This window comes from Nymphaea colorata, chromosome 9 (assembly GCF_008831285.2).
Source record: "Nymphaea colorata isolate Beijing-Zhang1983 chromosome 9, ASM883128v2, whole genome shotgun sequence".
Lineage (NCBI taxonomy): Eukaryota > Viridiplantae > Streptophyta > Magnoliopsida > Nymphaeales > Nymphaeaceae > Nymphaea > Nymphaea colorata.
Genome location: NC_045146.1, coordinates 3,287,445 through 3,306,923, shown reverse-complemented (window position 1 = coordinate 3,306,923; position 19,479 = coordinate 3,287,445). Strand labels below are relative to the sequence as shown.

The 19,479-nt window shown below is 38.7% G+C and overlaps 2 protein-coding genes across 9 annotated transcripts in view; one reads left to right on the top strand and one right to left on the bottom strand.

The window, feature by feature from the left end:
- Positions 1–2,001: 2,001 nt before the first annotated feature.
- LOC116260333 (peroxisome biogenesis protein 7) lies at positions 2,002–10,271 on the top strand. 7 transcript variants are annotated; one of them, XR_004174087.2, is made up of 4 exons: positions 2,002–3,107; positions 6,170–6,199; positions 9,735–9,859; positions 9,939–10,271. XR_004174087.2 is itself a non-coding variant. In XM_050079579.1 (3 exons), exon 1 carries the CDS (start codon positions 2,125–2,127, stop codon positions 3,100–3,102), a length of 978 nt encoding a protein of 325 aa, XP_049935536.1. In that variant the 5' UTR covers positions 2,002–2,124; the 3' UTR covers positions 3,103–3,107; positions 6,162–6,199; positions 9,939–10,271. The 7 variants fall into 7 exon arrangements, 4 of the variants coding, with proteins under 4 accessions (XP_049935536.1, XP_031494442.1, XP_031494444.1 ...); XR_004174083.2 differs by having other exon boundaries at positions 6,162–6,199; XR_004174084.2 differs by lacking the exon at positions 6,170–6,199.
- A 3,080-nt stretch (positions 10,272–13,351) lies between these two features.
- Positions 13,352–19,479, bottom strand: part of LOC116260752 (GPI transamidase component PIG-T homolog) — a 29,576-nt gene continuing 23,448 nt past the window's right edge. Inside the window, exons 4-5 of one of the 2 annotated variants that reach the window (XM_031639210.2) lie at positions 16,397–16,577; positions 13,352–14,085 (exon numbers count right to left, since the gene is read on the bottom strand). In XM_031639210.2, the coding sequence (XP_031495070.1) occupies positions 13,916–14,085; positions 16,397–16,577 (351 nt within the window). In that variant the 3' untranslated portion in view covers positions 13,352–13,915. Of the gene's footprint in view, positions 14,086–16,396; positions 16,578–16,631; positions 16,733–19,479 lie in introns of those variants that run through there. The other variant, XM_050079536.1, reaches the window with a different exon arrangement.

Sequence of the window (19,479 nt, the reverse complement as noted above, 5' to 3'; positions counted from 1 at the left end):
AAATTTTTGTAGTGATAAGCCAAGGATTTTGAATAAAAATAACAAATCATGCTTTGTATTAACTTATTAAATACAGACATGTTAGTATAATGATTTTGTTTTTTAATATTTATTAACACGAATTTAGGTAGCCTTGTTTTGGGATTGATTATTTCAACTATTGTTTTTGCTCACTTTCACCTATCTTTTTTATCACTCACTTTTGCTTCCATTTTTTTTTTGTACAACCATCATCGCCAATCTATGATTGGTAGATCCTAATGAGAGAAACATACCTGAAAAACCAGTGTCAAAATAAAATCATAAAGTTTCTCGGAATAAAAATCGATATGCCTGCAATGGATGTGACTGTGATGTCTTCGGTGGAACGCAAAATGATTAAAAGTAGATGGCTGGTGGGACATTATCTCCGTCTTCGTGTGGTACCGTTCCAATTTTTTCGGCTCTCCGAACAGAGGAAAAATCGTACACATTTTCAGTCTGAAAGGGATGAAGCATTTGTAGAGCCTAAGACTTTGATCATTTTTTTCATATGCATCTGAACCATTCCCATGATGTGACTCATAATAAGAACAATGGTGGAGGTCGAGTGGTCTAAAATTTCATAAACTTTATTAAGTCGCCAATAGCAATTGGATCCTCTGGGTCCTGCTCCAATACTAAGCTTATCGCATGTACTCCACAAAAATTAAACTGGTTCACACCTTCCCCAGTGCTGACACTCTTATGGCCTAGCAACCAGCACAAGTAATACCGAATACTTTCATTTGAGGGGCAAGAAAATAGAATAAAAAGTTTACGACTAGGATTCAAGGAGGCAACAATTGCAAGTTCCTTACAACAACTAAGAACAATTGTGGTTCTCCTCGTGACCAAAGAAAGGGGTTCTAGAACTAGAAGGCATCATCTCAGAGAAGGGCCTGCCGAAATGCTTGCCAACCTTGGCTGTGTGAAGTCGCAGGTGCGTCGAATGATTGGTTAAAGCAAACCCATCTCCGTAAGAGGTAACTGGTACCAAATTCAAAGACCGATGAAGTGTGTGTGTGTGTGTGTGTGTGTGTGAGAGAGAGAGAGAGAGAGAGAGAGAGTTTCATTAAATGGGGCACGTCTAAACAGTAATGGATGGGCAGACAAAACAACTTAGAAAGAGAATTGTGGTCTGAACTTACCCAGAAGTTCAAGACTCTGAAGTACTTTCATGATGGCAGTAACAGACCAAAGATTAAAGTGCAATGCCTCAAAGTCATAAACCTCCCCCATGATGCCGCTTATAAACTTCTTTACTTTAACAGAGATCGACAAGAGACATAAGATGCATAGGAATCGCAGGCAACACTTGCTTAATGACAGACGGCCTGCCATGGAGAAATATTTCTCTTGCCAAGATGGAAGTCCCATCCTCATTTGTCCACATATAAGGAGCCCAACAACTCGCCTTGATCCTCCCCATCTTGAGAGGCAGTCCTAAAGAACATCATAGGGAGATTAGCAATAGGGAAGTTAAATATGCATGAATGATGAAGCTGCTCTTCTTTAATCTTCTTTAAAGCTAAATAGCATTACCGAACACTTGGAATCATTAATATGGAGGCTCGAAAGGATAGAAAACACTCCACTCTGTAATGAGTAAATAAAGTGGTTGTTGGTCATCATCTTGATTTATAAGAAGTCGTTTGATATCAGTTCCTGAGATTGCAAACGGTGGTAGTGCAATACTCAATTTGATGAGTGTACGAGCATTGTAATGAATTCATTCATTGTTTGATGAAATTGAGAATAAACAAAGTGTACAATCTGTCCAATCTTTGATTCTGTTCTGTCCATTCCGCAATGGCAATCACGTTTATTGCAACTGGAAATACCAATTAGACTAAAAAAAACATGGTTATGTGCATTTTCCACGGCAGCACGTTGAAGATGTATCGGAAATTCGCGTCACGCAAAACGTCTCTCCGAATCCTTGCCGAGTTGAACTGGGGAGGCATATATACGGCCTCCCATCACATCTCATCTCCTGACTAGCGGAGCAATCCGCACTTCTGCAAGCAACTGCCCGAATTCGGCGTCGTTCTGAGCGCCGCCGCTGCCACCATTTTGTCCAAGCGACACCTGTAACGAGCGAGGATGCCGGCGTTCAAGACGCCCTTTTGCGGCTACGCCGTTCGGTTCAGCCCCTTCTACGAGTCCCGGCTGGCGGTGGCTACTGCCCAGAATTTCGGTATCGTCGGCAACGGCCGCCTCCACATCCTTGAGCTCTCCGCTGGCCCGCCAGGCGCCGCCGGAGGCGGAATCGTCCCTACGGCCGCCTTCGACACTGCGGACGCTATCTACGACTGCGCCTGGTGCGAGGACAACGACCAACTGCTGGTGGCGGCGGTGGCGGACGGATCGCTTAAAGTGTACGACCTCTCCCTCCCACCCCAATCCAATCCTGTTCGGTCCTTCCACGAGCACTCCCGGGAGGTTCACGCCGTTGATTGGAACCCTGTACGGAAAGATTCCTTCCTCTCCGCCTCCTGGGACGATTCCTTGAAGCTCTGGACCCTCGATCGGCCGCTCAGCCTCCGGACACTCCGGGGCCACAGCTACTGCGTCTACTCTGTGGCCTGGAGCCCCCGCCACGCTGACGTCCTAGCGTCGGCCTCCGGTGACGGCACCCTCCGCCTGTGGGACATCCGCGAGCCAGAAGCCACGCTGGTCCTCCCCGCTCACGAGCTTGAGATCCTCGCCTGCGACTGGGATAAGTACTCCGACTGTATCGTCGTTACTGGCTCCGTCGACAAGTCGATACGTGTCTGGGACGTTCGCAGCCCCCGTGCGCCAATTACGGAGATGCTCGGCCACGGCTACGCCATCCGCCGCCTTCGGTGCTCGCCACACCGTGAGGGTTTCGTGGCGTCGTGCTCGTATGATATGAGCGTCAGGTTGTGGAACTACCGGGCGGTCGATGACAGCGCTACCACTGTCGCGAGATGGGATCACCACACGGAGTTCGCTGTCGGAGTGGACATGAGCGTGCTGGTTGATGGCTTGATGGCCAGCACCGGGTGGGACGAACTCGTCTACGTCTGGCAGATCGGAACCGATCCCAGGGCTCCCTGACTCCGGTGACGTCGGAATTTCTTCCTCCTTATTATTCTTCCTCAGTCCTTATATTTATTCTGTAATCGATGCATTGTAATTGTGATGCATTGTAATATTTCTTTTGTTTAATGGTGAATTGGCTCCTCTCTTTTTCCCTAATCGCTTGTTACAGCATCTTGATGCAATCCAACTTTGACCATCTTATGGCATTTCCAACATTATGGGTGATAATCTTCTTGTGCGGAGCCTCTAATTTGATGTTTGCCATGTTAAAAAATCTTTCTTTTGTACTCTGACATCATATGAATGATGTCATACGAATGGCTTTCCCTTCTTTTGGGGTTAAATAATTGTGAAGCTCCATCTTTGTTCTGCTTCTGCTTGTTTGATCCCTTCATCTACATTCAGATCTCTTCCTGTCGTGGAATTGTTTGGTTACGTGACTCATGTCCAGCGGTGACGAAGGGAGTCTGAAGGGATTTTTTGGTGCCTGGAAGTTGGGCAATAGGATGGCGTGAGCTTTGGTTTTGGAGAGCTGCTGCTCTGGATATTTGACGGTGGGGTTCTTTGAAGTTTGGGAATTAGATGGGACTAGGTCCAGTATTTGGTATTTGATTGTAGGGCTATTTTAACGGTAGTGCTCTTTGAATTTTAAAAATTGAGTGGGGCTAGGTTTGTTTTTTTTTTTTAATTTTCATTCTTCGTATTATCATGATAGGCCTCTTTGAACTTAAGAAGAGCTTGGATTTTAGGCCTCTTTGAACTTAAGAAGAGCTTGGATTTTATTCATTACAATTTTTATACAATGCTTTGGATTCAGTTTCGTGGTTATCATGAAAATCAAACTTCATTGGTCCATCCTGCAAATAGGAAATCTGGTATATCTTCTGATTGTGTTTAGAAAGAAGTGGGCACGAATTAGATGATGATACAGAGAGGGTGTCTACTCTATATGTCGTTTGTTGATCATAGACAGCCTAGTGGAGTAGGGTTTTTAACCAGCATCTTTTAGACTTTTACTAGGAATTTCTTTAGGTTTCAAATACTGAGGTCTGTTAAGGTCCCAAAACTATGGCATTTTCATTTTGAGAAATGCTTCATATCCACTATAGAAAAGACAATTTTTAGTTTATTGATACATGTTTACTGATCTATGTCGTTGAAGGCACACCTAGGCTTACACCTTTGCTGTCAGGCTTAGCTGATTGTCTTGGCTTGCTCGTTTAAGTGAGCACATTGACTAGGATGCCTAGGCTTGCTTAAGTACTGAATACTAAATAGGCTAGGTTTTTCCATTGACTACCTAAATTTGTTCTTTTAGGCTAGGTTTTTTCATTAACACCTATTTCTTTCTTTTTGTCCTTTTTTTGAGACAATTTTTTTCTTCTGTTTTAGGTGTACTTTCTTCAGTGTTCCTTATTGCATGTGATTTGGTATTAAGTGTATATCTGTGTGTGCACTCATACTTACGATTATTTTTATGATTAGAATTCATATAGAGATATGTTGTTATACTTTGAATATTTTATGTTATTTTAAGGCTTTAAGCTTTTGACTCTTCCATATTTATGTATTATCTTATTAATATTTTTTTCTTGTTTATTAGAATTATGATAGAAGACAAATTTACGGTAAGCAATGCTAACATTAACTATGATTATATTGAGGATTTATGTTCCCTCTATTTTTTTTATTAGATTAGTAGGTCTAGGTTTCGTTTTAGGATTTTAGTCTTAAAAATTAGAAGTAGAAACTTATCAGTTAACATTTAAAAATGGTAAGATATTTCTTTGTCTGTAACATTGAAATATACTGATATTTCCTTGTAAAATTTTCATTTTGGGTGCTAATAACGTGTAAATGTTAGTTCATCATATACTGATATTTCCTTGTAAAATTTTCATTTTGGGTGCTAATAACGTGTAAATGTTAGTTCATCATCTTCATTAAATTTGACCTTAACAAGCTTTTAGTGATGTTTAATCTATGTCACATGTTTGCAGGTGTTTTGCCGATGCCATTGTGTAGCATTTTCAAAAAAGTTGATTGTGGCTAATATATTATATATAAATAAAAAATAAAATTACTAAACAAAAATACCAAAATAGACAAAAAAATACAAATACAAATCATTTTGCGGTGTTTGAGTTGTGTTCTGCACTCACGTCTGGCCATGTTGACACAGATGCACCTAATGCTTTTATGTAGGTATAACACTTAATGTGACGGTCTTTTTTTAAGTTTTTAACAATGTTTATGTGTCTGTGTATAACTGTGTATGATGATTATATATGTGACAATATATAATAACAGTTATTAATACATTTTATTAGCTTCTGAGATCTTTTTATACTTCTCAAAGCACCTAGTCCAGCTTAGGCATCCGTAGGCACTACACCACATAACACTTCTAAAAATGTGGTTACTGATCATGGAATAATATTAAAAATCAAGGAGACCACACGTTTAACATAGCCTGACAAGCATTTGTAGCATGTGAATGTCAAAGTTATAATACTACTATGTGATTTAATTAATGGACACGTGTCCTTCGAATGGCAAGAGTAGGAGGGCATCTACCTGGTGTTCCTCATCGTATGCTTTCTTTTGGGGCAATCTAGGAAAAGCGACTTTTGATATGATAACAGAAAAGGAGGTGTGGAAGCAATGGAGGCTCTTCAGAAAGGCTTGGATCCCTCTGCAGGCTCTGTTAGAGGATGTCAAGCTATATCTTGCTTGAAGTGGCCATCATTGGACGCATATGCTGCTAAGAAGCCAGCATATGTTAACCTTCATAACTTTCCATGGCTTGTCCAAACAGGCAAACAGCTGATGAAGCTGACTCTGGAAAAGCTATGGTAGCTTGATAAGGGCATGGGCGACCATTTATGATTTGCAAGACAGTCTTTTAGAATATTGGGATTTGAAGGTGTTTACCTGAGTTTAATACAATTGAATCACTTCCTTGATGATTATTCCGTTGGTTTCTCCAAAATTTTTGCATTTTTTGAAACAATTTCTGAGCTCAGAGTGTGCCTTGCAGTAATTAATACTATAAATTTGGATATTGTGTGCAGTACTGCAGTGCTATTTGAAGAAACATGGATGGATTAAGGTGCTATCTTCTTGCAAAAATGAAAGTTTTGGGAGATAAACAAGCCACAAGGCACTGCTGGACCTCATAGAATATTTTATGATCTCTGCTGCTTGATCTGAGTGCTAGTCTTTGGGAACATGTGGAGAAATTTTGTACTAAACTAGCAGGTCCTAAATAATCACATATCAAATCGTAGTTAAGAAGCAACGAAATGTTCTGCAAGGCAGAGGACTATTCATCTAATAAATTTCTGTCTCAATCTCTTCAATTCACTGAGAGTGAAGATGTCTATTAGTGAGTTACCTAGCCATTTTGGGCTAACTATGAGGGTACAAGGCAGAAGGATCTCTATGGTAGCTTGAGAGGGTGTGCTTATCGGGAAAACCATGCAGTGGTTGGAGTTTTTGGTGTTTGTTTCATATATTTAACCTTGTTATGCCAAAGATAAATGCATATAGCAAGAAAGAACCAAGATAACCCAATAGAATCCCATTCTAGTCACTAAAAGTACAGATGACGTAAACTTAATTAGCGAATCATGGACTGTCATGGGTATTATTTTCTTAAATACAAAGTTAAAGAACCAATATTCCTATTTAATTTTCAAATCTCATGCAAATCTCTGTTCCAGAATGCCTTTATGTTGCTTTAGATTGAAAACCTTTTTTCACGATTTCTTCAACTTGATTGAGGTTTTCAGGTACATTTTCTTCATGGGATCCTACAATTGTTTTTCACATTATACAGACATCAACTGTTCTTGATTATGAATGTATAATCAGTTGCTCCATCCTTCATTACACCTGTATGATTGAATTTAACTTCCACAAAAATTTATGCAGTAGATCACGAGGTAGCTTTTTTTTTTGTGTCTCATTGCTGTTCCATGTTGCTAGATTTCTTGTCCTCAAGGAGGAGGACAAATACATTGACCGGAGTTGCAGTGTGCTTGTTTGATTCAGTTCACCATGTTTCTGTAAATCAGGCCCAAACAAGGCAAAAACTTCAAGAATATCACCAACTCAACAAGGCAATACACAAGAGACCTCTAACAAGAGGAGAAAGAAACATATATTGATTTTCAACAATAATACAAAAAGCGGCTTACAAAGCCATAGCAAAACAAGGGACAGCAGTCCCTTATTTATAATACAAGAAAAGAAGAGAGGAGGAGGGGAGATGGCTGTTTGGCCATTCCAACGGCTAGAAATCTAGCTGTTGGAGACTGGCCCAAGAGCTAGATCTCCTCTTAAATAAAAAAAAAAAAGGTGCAAACAAAAGAAAGGAAAGAGTACAAAAAGAAATAGAAAGTTACAAGCATGACCTAGGTACCCTAAACTGTACACATATCTACATATATGTAAGACATATTATATATATAGGAATACATACATTCTAACAGTTTCTTGTCCCTTTGGTCCTGTGATGCTAAAGGCCCCATGGATGGATTGATGCATTATGTTTGATTGTGCAAGAGGACATCAAAATCGTTCTAACATGACTATTTTGGAGGCCATGATGTTTTCTTATGCAGGTTTACTTATCTCTAAATTTAACTTTTATCCATAGCACATATATTGTAGCCATTTTTAAGCCAGCTGATAATATCAGCAAATTGTCTTCATATTTTCAAAAAATTGTCACAAAAACAAGTGTCACTATATCATCCTGAGGGGTTCCCAATATTCCTCCAAGTTTTTGTGAATGACTTTTCTTCATATTTTGAAGCATGTGATTTTTTAAATTTTGTTTCATTTATGTTTCCAAAAAGTGGCTCTACTTGCTTGTGTATATTTTTGCAAGAAAAAGATCAGAAACATGAAAATCTGTTATCTCATAACTTCTCTCTTTTTCATGTCTTTTAAATTTTAAAACTTTTAATAGTTTCCGGGTGTCTTTGTGGGAAAATTCAGTTCTTAAAAAAAAAAAAAATTCAAGAAGAAAAGCTTGCCTAGACATTGCTAAGGACATTGATGACTGGGATATTACTGTACCTATGTTACATGGGTATGAGTACGGGTGCGGGTTTCAGACTGTTTTCAAAAACTTAGGTACAGGGATGCAACTATATATATATAGAAGAATTCAAACAAACAAAATAACTTATTCATGATTCAAAATTTATAGATTCTAAAGAAGAAACTATTGAGCAAAATATGAAAATGACATACTAAAAATCCAAAATATCAAATATAGTAGCATCAAACTCTAGTGTAGAGTTGTATAACTTATATTAATAACATTCATTATTTGAAATGCAGCTCTATATGTAAAAAAAAAAACTGAAACCTAAATTTTGGACATGAAAGAACTTGGTCAACTTTGACCGAGTCCTAAATCAGACGGTCCTCAGTACGTTGACCATATCCAGTATTGTTTGACCCAGTACCCAGGCAGTACTCGGGACTCTACCAGTACCAGTACTGGTGTCTTTCCTAACTGTTACGGGTACACTGCCTCTACAGCAATACCCATGTGACAATGTATTGTATATTGCCACTTCATAATTAGCTAGCATGATATGTAATCGCTTGTAAAAATTTTGTGGCTTGTCATGGTTTACCATGGAAGTCCATAAGGTATCAACACGAATTAGCGGTCTTTAGTCCCCTAACTGTCGTACATCCAGGTAAACTTTTGGTTGGTTTTCCAAGGTCATGACTCATGAGTGACAATATTGACTGAATATTTGGCATCTTCTTTAGGGTCTATTGACCTTTGACCGTGTATGGAGTATCCTTTAGTAAGCTGGTTCATGACAAGGTCCTTTAGCTGAAAGGCAGGAAGCAGTGGTGGATTGTAATCTGAACTTTTTGTCAAGAGGATAATCCTGCATTGGGTTGGTTAGTTCTTTGTCTGGTGCTGCAGGTTCTTCTCGACAAGTACTTTTGGTTTCATCTTTAGTTCTACTTGCATCAAATCACTTGTTCCTGATGCTGGTTTTAAACATCTTCTATTGTTACTGAATTATCGTTTCAGACTGATATCCTAAAGTGACTTTCTAAGCAGTTCTTCACAAGACTATTTGCCTTCTACTTTACTTTCTACTTTAGCCTTTGAAGCTTATTACTAACCAGATAGGTTACTGGAGAACAGAACGCAGAAGTTATGCACTGAGTTTGATTCCTAGTTCCGTAGTTCGTCTGTTGATTGTCTAGCAATTAATTGATCTAGGTGTGCCATCAACGATGGCTAGTGAAGCTTTTTTAACTAGTTCCCAAGGAAGCTGGGAAACATGCTATCAAGATGGAAAATTGAGGTAATCCAATCAATAAGTAACCTCGCATGTTGTCCTGATAAAATGATTGGCAGTGGCCAATACAATGCCGACGGAAAAGATGGTTGTTGGTGATATATTATACAGTATGATATTGAACGATAGGCATGTTATTCTGTCATTACAAGTCATAAGTCAGCCTCTGTCCACAATTAGGCGCATGCTGTTTATTCGGTGTGTTGTTTTTCTTGATCTTAAAAGCAGAAAAGGAATTTTCTTTCCAGACTTGCTGTCAGGCTTTTTTGTAACTTATCCCCTCAAGTCGTATCTTTTCAGGAATCTGCTAAACATGCTGATAAATTATCAGCACATTCAGATCTCAAGCCAAGTTAAGCTTGGGATTTGGTCAATCTTGCAGACTATATTTACCTTTCTCAGATTTTCTGCTTGTTCTAGTTAAGGTGAACTATTTAGACTTGCATTCCCTTTCCCTTTATTTTTATACTTCTATTGATGTTTACAGCCCTTCTGTTTTGGTAGGTAAAGTTGGAGAAAACCGTAAATGTTGGTGATATTTTAAGAAGTTCATGATTGTATCGTCAAGACTGCCAGCAGTGCCAAAATAGTACAAACGCTAATATCAGGAAAAGCTTGTGATATGGTCATGCTGCTAAAAATCAAATGTCGGAATAACATCGTGAGGCTTTCCCTAGTTCCAAGGAAAATCCCTTTCTTACAAGCAAATGTACATTGTACAATTTTTCGTTTCTTTTACAATTTTAAACTTTGGTATGAATGATTGTCTATATTTTTGTAAGAAAAGTTTAATAACCTTTTTGTTTCTTATATATTTTAATTTTTCTGAATTCTGGAGATTCTGTCTCAAGATAAAGTGATAAACCACATTTTGAGAGGAAAAAAATGGTTCTGATAAAATATTCTGGGGAAATTATTGAGATCGGTAGACTTTTGAGTGAACATGTCATTTGCATTCCATTAATCGCTTTCCCCAAACTATGTTTGATGTAGATTGTATCTTGCAGTTGAACAATATTCAATATAATGTTTGTGCTGGCGTAAAAAGCATTTAGATATGGTGTTGTTGGTATTAGCGTCTCTCCAAGGCAGCAAACAGTTGGGTATAACTCTTAAACGTTGTCAGAAAAGCTTCTGCTGGGTCAGTCTCCGATTTTAAAGTTCATTTTTGTCGTTTAATATCTGTGAAAATGTCGAGAATTCAAAATATGTAAGTTCAATAGAAAAGTTGTGAAATTATCAAATTTTGTACTGATGCTGTTACAATATTGAAAAATATCCAAACACTAGTTTTCAAAATCATAAAAGAAACAAAAGAAGGAAAGTATGCACTGGGAATACATATGAAGTAAAGCAATTTGTTTTACCATTCTTCTTCAGCAGTTGAGTTTCTCCTTCCCAGGTCCAGGCATGTGTGCTCTTATTCTCTGAATTCCGGTACAAGAATTAAACCGCTTCCAGTCGATATCAATGTGACCCTCAAAAAAGGAACTGAAGAAATTGGGCTGAGCATTCACGAATTTTGAAGAGGTAAGGTCTGAAATTATTGTCAAAATATTCAAAAAATGCAGATTTCGAACAACAGAACCAGAAAACTGAATCTACCCTTCAGAATAAGTGTTAAAGTGACGGGATCAAAGTTGCAAATATGTCTGCGTCTTGGATGGATGTGATCAAATCGTTCAAATGGACGAGCTGGATCTTCTGAATGTGCAATTATTTGCAATTCTTTGATGCTTCGCTGATGATGATGATGACGATCATAATTTAACAATTGGATCTAAAAAGTAGTTAACCTCAGCAGGTGAGTGAAGAAGACCCACCACCTGGCTAAAGGCCCAAGCCTCCACCCTATATGATACTAAGCCTGCTTTCAGTGCCTTAGGGTGCTGCTTGCCATTTGTGAACAATAGAGGTCATCTGCATGGCATCAGGACTTGAGGGTATCGTTTATATATTTCGATGGTGCTGGCTTGACTCTGTTAGTGACTTAATCAAACCAACTCAACTGGGATAAACCAAGTAATCGTAGAATCTGGATTTACCAGACGAATATTGGGAGCTTATGCTGATGACAATATAACAAACTGCTACAACTACTTGCTAACCTAGGCTGTTCATGATCGTTGAGCTGAACTGAGCCAGCTTCGACTCAGCTCGAGTTTTAGCAGGCATAGATTGAGCTCAGCTTTGACTAAGCTTGAGTCTCCTCTCAGCTGGCTCGAGATCAAGCCCAACCATGTATTAAGAAAAAAGATTTTTTTCGTTAAAGATTGACATTCTTTGAAAAAATGATATTAACTGTTACTAAGCAAACAAACAATTGCGACCTCCAAGATTGAGTAGGCATGCAGCTATCCCAAAAAACATAAAGTGCCACCGTGTTAGCTTAAAAGATGCGAGATCACACTATTAAATCCCCAATCTAGTGATCCATTACTGTGTTTTTCCTTTCTTGAATTCAATATAGTACTGCAAAACCTAGTCTAAAAAGATACACTAAAAATCTCCTCAATTTCGTATGAGCTATAATTAAAAATGTTTTTAAAAGGAAATATCCTCTCTTAAAGATGTCCAACAAGATTAATAACTAATCTAAACATGCTGCACAATTTGATATGGTTCAAAAACCTAATGCGGCATATAATAATTGGGATATGAGTTCCAACTTTTGTTCATAATTCAAAGCAAAATAGCAGGATTATTGCAAGCCCTAACAAATGGCAAAACTATTACATTCTTTATAAGGGTGATATAAAATTTTTAAGTACTGGGGCCTGCAGTTGTTACCATTCCATGGGCAATAGGCCATTCCCGACCAAGCAGTAGAAATTCCTTTCTGCTTAGCGTGGAGAAACTGGTTGAGTTTGATGCAGACTTTTGGAGCTACAGTGTTTACTTACTGTTCGACGACAGTAATAGTTTGTTACTATCTCATTAATATGTCCCAACAATTGAGACATGTTCATATAACACTGCAATACAAATGTTCTATAAACCGACCCAACTTTTGAGATAAATTCATGTAACAATAACAAGTTGTTCTTATCATCAATCAGTCACTAAGAGATTGTTTGGTAAATAAAACAATTTGTGAGTGTTCTATTAATTTTTCTTAAAGATTAAAACATATTTATAGACACTTAATTCAAAATTTGCCCTAAAGATTAAAGCATATTTATAGACACCTAATTCAAGTTTGTCTTGAAGCTGCTTCAATTTTTTGGCTAGATTCATTAAACACTCACATGTGTGAGTGAGTATTCCAACAGTCAAACGACCTGGAACAACTTGTGAGCCCTTCAAACATCCCAGCAGCAAACACAATCAAGGAGCTGCTTATAAGCCCTGCAAACCTTCTTGATCCCTGTACCGCCCAAACTGCAAGATGAACATTGTATGCATTATCTCCTGCATTCCAGCGGAACCGTTCCAGTCTGAACCCATGCTTCCGCTCTTTTCAAGTCCATTTGATCCATGGTCAGCCTAAGGTAACGTTCCTTACAACATTTAAGCATATCTCTTCAAATAAACCACACTATAATCTAATATGTATTTTTTCGGCTTTTATTTTTAATTTTCTCAACCATATCTAGAATGAAAAATGGGGCAATATGCGAAAATTTGTAACAATATAGCCGGTATGCCGTATGGATACATTACAGAACCAATACCATTTTTTACAACATGAGTAAAACCCAGCTGACTAGATAAATGATCTCTCTCTCTACCATTTTTTACAACATGAGTAAAACCCAGCTAAATAGATAAATGATCTCTCTCTCTCTCTCTCTCTCCAGCCTGCGCATGTCACTTCAGACATTCTCTGATTTTCTGGGAAGGAAGGACATTTACACGATATGAAAGCAAAATTCGCAGTAACAAGTCTACGCTATAAAAGCCTGTAAGCCTGTCGGTGAATCTCAGAAACGTTGTCCAAGTGAGTTGAAAACAATTTACCGCAATAACCGAATCCCTTTTAGTAAGGCCTGCATACAAAATAAAGCCACTGACGTGGGGAAAGATAAACCAACAGTAGTATTTAATATCATTCCCGGGTGTAAGTAACTCCAAGATAACTGTATGATTCTTCAACGTAAAACAACACCTGACCAGTTAGAAACAAAAACAAATAAAAACAGAGTTCCAGTAAAAGGAACCCAAGGACCATATTCTTCTCCAATTTGAGTTTTGCTCAAGTCTCCAATAAATTCAAGAACATGTTTGCGGTCAGGATAGTTTGTGGATTCCAAACGGCTATAGCAGCTGAACCAAATAAGATAGCAATTACAACCCAGGAAGTTATAAATACTTGGGCATGCACTTAGAAATCCCCAATTTGCCAATACTTGGCCTACCTCCACGCCGGATATCTCATATGGAACATGGTAGAACATTCATATTACCCTCTGACATGGAACTTAAGAAGGAATTACTCATGACAACCTTTGGTCATTTGCTATCGTAGAATCATAGTTCGATCAATTGTTCAGAAAATAATGCAAAGCAACAGCAAAGATGGCTACCAATATGACTCTGAACAGTGTGCGCCTCATCAATGATGGTGATGATGCCGCTTCTTGTGATCTCCCCCTTACCTTAGTGGACAATTTGGACAGCATCTGTACTAACAGACCACCTTTCAGAGCAGCTGTAGAAAAAAAAGGAATACATAGGCATGAGAGGAATTTCTCATAGTTCTGATCATTAGTCCCCATGTCACAAAAGAAACGGTAAGAATAATATTTTGGGGCTGAGATCAGAAAAGTTGTTATTGAAAAGCCACTGATCAATAAACAATGGGTGCTTGCACTAAGCATGTCAAGAACCCATAGATAGATGGTCAAAACGTATTAAATTCGTATCAATTAAAAAGAGTAGGGGAAATTTCTACTTAGGGGAACATGATCCCAAATATGGGCCCCAGTTTTCTGATTTCCCTGATAAATGGGCCTGTTTTCTACTGACCACTGTCAAATAATGGACTATCTTCACCCCTTTATAGTATGAGTTAGGACGAAGAAAATGACAGCAGTGAGCCTCTTTTTAACAAAGTAAACACCCTTGTTTAACTCAAAACGGCAGCGCTGGAAAATACAAGTTCTCACACTGGAAGCATTTCATGGCAGTTGTCCATCTCAAGGCCAGGCCCGTGTCAGGAAAATTAGATATGTGAGGTCAGTATTTGGAAATATTCCCAAAATAGACTCCAAAAAAAGGAAATTCCTACTAAGTTATTTGCTAATAAATTGAGGAAAAAAGATGTAAAGCTGAAGTAGCATATGAATGTCCAGTAGGATGTCTGTCAGCATTCTCACGATTTCTGAATTCAGTGTACATGCAACTTTACTAACTTGGCATAAGTGGCAATCTACAAAAAATGTTCTCATGGATCTCTAGCATAGTACCCAAAATGGCCAAAACCAATCTGTGGATTTTACATGTTGTACAACATGCAACAAGGAATTAAGCTTGATTTAGCTTGTTATTTTTGTTAACCTGCCATATTAATTTTAAATAACTTGTTATTTGTTATTCATAAAATTTAATGCTTGTGCAGCTTCACACAAGACATAGCAATAGAATGCCTAAATAAATGTGGACAGTAGCTTTATTATCCAATATTAATTACACAGCAATATATGGCCTATGCTTAATACTGAATAGACTGAAACAATTTGGTAGTCTTGGGAACAAAAAAGCAAATTAATACTCATCCCCGCCTCTGGCACATAGATTTTCTGCCTGCAACCATAAAATGAATATCAAAAGAATGCTCACAAAATGGAACCAGCAGCAACCCATCCTCAGTGGCAATACGGTGGACCTAGCCACAGGTGTCCTATTATATACAACTCCTTCAAGATCACTGGTACAGCAAATGACTACTTTAGTCTACGTAAATGTACCACCTACATGGACTTAGAGACAGTTCTATTTCACATAAGCAGTTTGGAATGGGAAACTATTTGGAAGAAAAAACTGGCTACACTAATGCTAATTTGTACACCCAAAATAGCATTGAACACAGTCTTACGGTTGCCCCTTCTATTTTCTTGATGTCAATGATTTCCAAGAAGTGTTGGACTTGTCAGCCAGAGGGATACATGCTTAACCTGCATACCCCTGATCCCCTGAGGTTTTTGCATTCCTGCACACAAATAGCCCCAGATATTGAGCTATTGATCTCCATATTTCAAAGGCCAACCTCCCTGCTAAAGTGTGCATTGTCTGTTTAATGACAGTTCTCCATAAGTCTAGCATACTAATGAAACGAAAAAGCTAAAAACAGAAGACAAGATGCAGTTTCTCATCATGATCATTTGTCTTTTTGGTACAACCAATGCAAACTGACTGTTGAGATTTCCCTTGCAAAATCAAGTAGCAAAAAAAAAAAAAAAAATTCTTCCAGATGCATGTAAATGCATTTGTCGCGTCAAATCCTTCTAAAAACCACACGAACTACAACATTGATCAACACTTAAATTTTTTTGTGCTGTTCCAAGTAGTCAACCTAATAAAATATAAAAAGCATGACATCAACGGCAGACCAGAAAGATCGATTATTTTTCATCTATTTAGACATATACATTAACAAAATGCCTGTCAGATCAACATTTTCCACAAAACAGAGGCTCATAATCCTGTCTTTGATCGCAGAAGGCCAGCTTATCAATCTTGACAGATAATTTGCATGATTGCATTAGACATTGATATCAAGCAAAATCTGATCTATGACGGTTAAAATGCACCCATTCAGCAAAAAAGTTTTCAAAGATGACATATAACATCACATGAATGCTGGTTATTCTTCACTTCTCTACAAAGAACAAAGGATCCAAGAAACAAGAAGCTAACAATGATAAATGGAAAGTCCAGTAGATCAATAACATTTTCAGCTCATTATGAAATTCAACAACTCAAATGTTAAGTAAACGAGAGACAATTAGCAAGAAATCTACCTTTGCTTTTTAGGTATCTTTTTTCTTCACCAACTCGCCGCCTTAAAACATTCAATAGTGAACCAAAATACAAGGCAAGCATAGTGCATGTCAAAGTGATTACGTTGTAAGGCATGCTGAAATCAGGTGTAGCCAATGGCACAAGCAACACTTCCGTATACAACTGGCTAGACATCACCTCCTGTGGAAAAAGACCAATTCGATAAAAGCATAGTACCCATTATTAAAAAGAGTAGTGGTGACTAACAAGTAAATATGAAAACAGCTAAGAGATAATACCAATTGTTTCTAAGCCACAGTGAGCGCATATTCAATCTAACAGGGCAGCTTATAACCCTACACATCAAAAGTAAAAAGAGTTGCTTTTCAAAAGTAAAAAGAGTTGCTTTTTATTTTTTATGTGGTAGGCTATAAGCCATTACATAAATACATGCATATGTATATTGTAACAACCTAAAAAGTTTAGTTCAGTATTGAAGATTTGTGAGAGATCTTTAAGGGCTTATAAAAGAGATTGTTAAAGTAGTTAGTTGTCCTGGATTCTAGCCTTTTTCGGGCTAAACCTGAAACTGTTAGGGGGCGGGGTTGGAATCCGTGGGACCAATGGCCCGAGCCCAAGAGTGGGTCGGGTTGTTATAGTGGTACCAGAGCACAGTTCAACACTCGGATCAGGGGTCCTATATGCGGGGATGCATGTGCCTTCAGAAGGATGGATTGTAACACCCCAAAAAGTTTACTCCTGTATTGAAGATTGTGAGATCTCTTCAAGAGCTTAAAAAGGGAGTTATTAAAGTAATTGGTTGTCTTGGTTTCTAGTCTTTTTCAAGCAGAAACTGAAACTAGTACTAGAGAGCAGGTTGGAATCCGTTGAACCAGGGGCCCAAGCCTATGAGTGGATCAGGTTGTTACATATCTAACTATATAGGCATATATATTTGTGTGTGTGTGGACCTTTTGTAAAATTTAGGAAAAAATAAGCAAGAAATAGTGTATGGCATGTCTAACCTTCAACAACATGCACGCAAACACATAGATATATGGAAGGTGTGTTTCACCATACCAATGTTATCCGTATTGTACAATGTTAAAGATACAAAAAAGGGGTTTTCTGAAATATTAGGAAGTTAGGGAAGGTCTCTTTAAATGTTTTGTTATTCTTTAAATGTTTTGTTATTTTTAGTGGACTTCTCTTGTAATTTTCCCTAACCCTAATCTCTTAATAGAGATTAGGGTCACGTAATGCATGATAACTTTTTGCCGCCTCTCTCTCTCTCTCGTAACATGGTATCAGAGCGGGTGTGGGCGTCGACGGCAGAGTGCGCTTTCCGGTGACCTTCTCCGGCGATCACCATCTTCTCCGGCGACAATCTTTCCAGCGAACAGCCAAGTGAGTTCGTTCCTTCTTTTTCTTTCGTTCTCTCCCTTGTCACCGCTACTCCTTATTCCCTCTTATCACCCAATAAGGAGACAGTGAGGGAATAGGGGTTGGGCGTGCCGTGAGAAGGAGGACCTGATCACGCCTATGTGGAAGGCGTGATCAGATCCTCATATTGGTCGTATGAAGAGACTATTGTGGATGCAGCGTGACGTGTGACGCTGTTGTTTGTGATGATCGTAAATACAGTTTCGGTAAAGTCAAGCTGCGTGAGGTGTTGTGGATGCTTTGTGGAGTCTATGTGCTGCTTATAAATTCAGGTTTTTGAATATGATCAGATTTTTTCTATAGATCGTGGATACAAATTCAGTAAAGAAAGGCTGCGTGAGAACTGTTGCTGATCCTTAGTACAAGTTTTTTGTTTGATTGCGTGGATTTCTTTGACACGTGGACAGGAAGTTTTATGAGAACTAGCTGCTGTTATAAGTGGCAGCAGTCTTCAGTCGTTGGGAGCAACAGTCTTCAGTCGTTGGGAGTTCATTCTTGTTTTTGTCATCGGCTGAACCAGATCTGAAGTGACAGTAATTTCCTAGCCCTCTTTCTTTAAACGTTTGCGTCCTATTTACTATGGCTGAAAACAGTAAATCTGAAGGGTCTACTGACTACAAGATGGCTGGGAATTCATTCTCTTATGGAACCACGATGAAAGTTAATGGCTCAAATTATGAAATATGGTCTAGGGTATTCATAATGTCGGTGGCTGGTCATAGGAAGAAATATATTCTTGAGGAGGATGAACCTATTGAGAAAAAAAGAATATATGCTGCGTGGGATGAAGATAATTATATTGTTATGTCTTGGATTATGAATAGTGTGGAGTCTCATATAGCCCCAACTATTGCATATTATACCAAGGCCAAGGATATGTGGTCTTTCTTGAGAAAGACATACTCGCATGCCACTAATGTAATCAAGATCCTACAACTAGAAGAGGAGTTATGCAACATTCGACAAGGGGATCAGGACCTATCTCAATATTTTGCTACTTTGACTGCTGCATATGAACGGTTAAAGGCTCTTCGCCCACCTTGCCAGCATTGTTATGCATCACACGTTGAGACTGGTATGGTGGCAAAGTTCTTATCTGGCCTATCTTCAGAATACTCTGTGGCAAAGTCTCAAATTCTAACAGGCAGTGAACTTCCAGATTTAGCAGACACGTATAATAGGCTGAGTCGCTTTGCAGCCACTCTTTCTCAGACTACGCATGACATACCAGTCTCTGCACTTGTGATATCAGGAGGACGGGGCCCTAGTTCTTTTGGAGGCACTAGGGGGCGTGGTACAGGCCGTGGTGCTGGACGTGGCAGATTTCAGTGCTCTTATTGTGGCAAAATTGGTCATCTAGAGGACCGTTGTTGGGACAAACATCCTCACCTCAGGTCTAATGTTTCCTCTGGACGTGGTGGAGGTAGAATCACCACAAGCAGAGGTCCTTCTTCATCCCAGGCAACTCATTCAAAGGCAACAATATCTATGGTTGAGTCTTCTACTGATCCTTCTATATCTATGTCATATTCTCTTAACCTAAGTAAGGATGGATATGATCGTGTTCGTGCTCAGAGGTCTGGCTCTACATCTGCCTCTACATCTACCAATGCTGCTGTTGTAGATTCAGCATTCTCTATTGGTGCTCCTACTGCTGATC

What these genes read in the sequence shown, in the direction of transcription:
- LOC116260333 (XM_031638582.2), top strand. Translation starts at nt 2,125, where the DNA reads ATGCCGGCGTTCAAGACGCCCTTTTGCGGCTACGCCGTTCGGTTCAGC.